We start from the raw sequence: 2627 nt of genomic DNA on the forward strand, positions 1-2627 counted from the left end.
TGTGGAATTTTCCAGGCAAGAATACTGGAATGAGTTCCCATTTCCTACTCCAAGGGATCTTCTTGACTCAGGGATCAAACCCTGAGTTTCTTGTGTCTCTTGCATTGGCAGGCAGATTCTTTATCACCTGCGCTACCTAGGAAGTCCTGTTCTCTATGATTCATGGCCACCAGGGAAGCCTCTAAATGTTCAACAAAGCTGATATAGTCGGGCATAATAATCAGTTACATTTCTTTCTTGAAAGGCTCTCTTCTGGAGCCAGCTATCTTCTTGCCTCAATCAGTTCAGTTCAGTTCAGTCGCTCAGTCATGTCCGACTCTTTGCGACCCCATGAACCGCAACATGCCAGGCCTCTCTGTCCGTCACCAACTCCCGGAGTTCACCCAAACTCATGTGCATCGAGTCAATGATGCCATCCAGCCATCTCATCCTTGCCTTAATAGAGGTTGGCAAATACCTTGATCTGCTGGCCAGATAATACTGTACTATTTCCTTGCACTTATTCCTGGACTCATGTCTTTTTATTGATTTTTATCCTTGTTTTGTTGGAGTACAACCTTCTATAGCTTCTTAAACTGTGGCAGTTAGTGGAAAGTTTCAGTTTATAGAACAGGGAACAGATACATTTTTCATTCACTCATTCTACAAACATTTGTTGATGAATCAATAATAGGTATACACATTCAATCATCAGCATTCAAGATGGTGGCGACCAAGAGGAAATGGCGTGGAGGCCTGGCGGTTCAGGCGAAAAAGCTGAAAAGAGACGCGAAAGATGGCGAGCTGCCGGCTAAGCCGAACGAACTATCAGAGGAGGCAGCGGAAGAAGAGAAAGATCGTATCCCAGGCCCAGTTTGCAAGGGGAAGTGGAAAAATAAGGAACGGATTCTCATCTTTTCTTCTAGAGGAATAAATTTCAGAACAAGACATTTAATGCCAGACTTGAGAATGTTGATGCCTCATTCTAAAGCAGATACTAAAATGGATCATAAAGATAAGTTATTTGTGATTAATGAGGTTTGTGAAATGAAAAACTGCAATAAATGTATCTATTTTGAAGCTAAGAAAAAACAAGATCTCTATATGTGGCTTTCAAATTCACCTCATGGTCCATCTGCTAAATTCCTTGTTCAAAATATTCATACCCTAGCTGAGCTAAAGATGACTGGAAACTGTTTAAAAGGTTCTCGGCCCCTCTTGTCTTTTGACCCTGTTTTTGATAAATTACCACATTATGCTTTGTTAAAAGAACTCTTAATTCAGATCTTCAGTACACCACGGTATCATCCCCAAAGCCAGCCATTTGTGGACCATGTGTTTACATTCACCATTTTGGATAATAGGATATGGTTTTGGAACTTTCAGATCATTGAAGAAGATGCTGCTCTTGTAGAAATAGGACCCCGTTTTGTCTTAAATCTTATAAAGATTTTCCAGGGAAGTTTTGGAGGACCAACTTTGTATGAAAATCCTCACTACCAGTCACCAAACATGCATCGGCGTGTCATAAGATCCATCACAGCTGCAAAATACAGAGAGAAACAGCAAGTGAAAGATGTGCAGAAGCTGAGAAAGAAAGAACCAAAGACTATTCTTCCCCATGATCCCACTGCAGATGTTTTTGTTACGCCGGCTGAGGAAAAGCCGGTAGAAATACAGTGGGTGAAACCAGAGCCAAAAGTCGATTTGAAAGCCAGAAAGAAAAGAATTTACAAAAGACAAAGAAAAATGAAACAGAAGATGAGCAGTGGGAATGCAAAATGAATCAATGGAGAACTAATTTGATTTCAGTTGTTTTATATTTATTTTGTGTTCAGTGTGTAAATACTTTTGTTATTTGCGATGACCTTACATCTAATTAGTGTGACATTTAAAAGAAAAAACTTAGGATTTTGTGAGTTTGGTCCAGGTGGGTCTATGTTTTTCTAAATAAAATATCACCAGAACTCATCACCTTAAAAAAAAAAATCATCAGCATTCAATAATTTCTCATAAAAAGTTATTAAGATATAAACCAGAGCATGCCATGTCTTTGCTTAAAACCCTTTGGATTCTTCCCTTCATGTTTGGAATAAACTCCAAGCTGACCCTCAAAGTCCTGAATGATTCAACTCTGCTTCTCTGGCCACCCTCCTTTCATACCACTCTCAGTCTTGCAACACATGTTCCATCACCCTGGCCATATTTTGGTTCCAGAAACACACCTGGGTCCTCAACACAGCGCAACTTTTCCCACTGCTTATGTGCTCTTTTCCCGGCTCTTTACATGACTGGCTCCTCACTATTTAGGACTTGGCTTAAATGTTCTCTACTGAGAGAAGCCTTCTCTGAATGATCTCTCTAAAAAGGCCTTTTTATTCACTCTACTTTCTCTGTCAGAGTGCCTTATTTCCTTTATGACAGTAATAAACATTTTAATAAATGTATGCATTCATTGACTTGCTTCTTGCCTGTCTACTTCATTGCAACACAAGCTTGATAAGGGCGCAGTCTTTGGTTTATTCTCCATTGTGTTTTTGGGGACTAGTGCAGTATATGGAATGGAATAGCTTCCAAATGCTTAATGACTCTAATCGGTTTGAAAAATATAACTGAAATGACTGGTACATGGACTATACTGCTTTGGG

General features: G+C 39.7%; 1 protein-coding gene across 1 annotated transcript; it reads left to right on the forward strand.

The window, feature by feature from the left end:
• The first annotated feature begins 702 nt into the window (after positions 1–702).
• Positions 703–1950, forward strand: LOC120883020 (ribosome biogenesis protein BRX1 homolog). Its single transcript, XM_040266896.1, has one exon. It carries the CDS (start codon positions 703–705, stop codon positions 1762–1764), a length of 1062 nt encoding a protein of 353 aa, XP_040122830.1. The 3' UTR covers positions 1765–1950.
• Positions 1951–2627: the final 677 nt, after the last annotated feature.

The sequence above is a fragment of the Oryx dammah genome, unplaced genomic scaffold (assembly GCF_014754425.2).
Source record: "Oryx dammah isolate SB20612 unplaced genomic scaffold, SCBI_Odam_1.1 HiC_scaffold_24, whole genome shotgun sequence".
NCBI lineage: Eukaryota > Metazoa > Chordata > Mammalia > Artiodactyla > Bovidae > Oryx > Oryx dammah.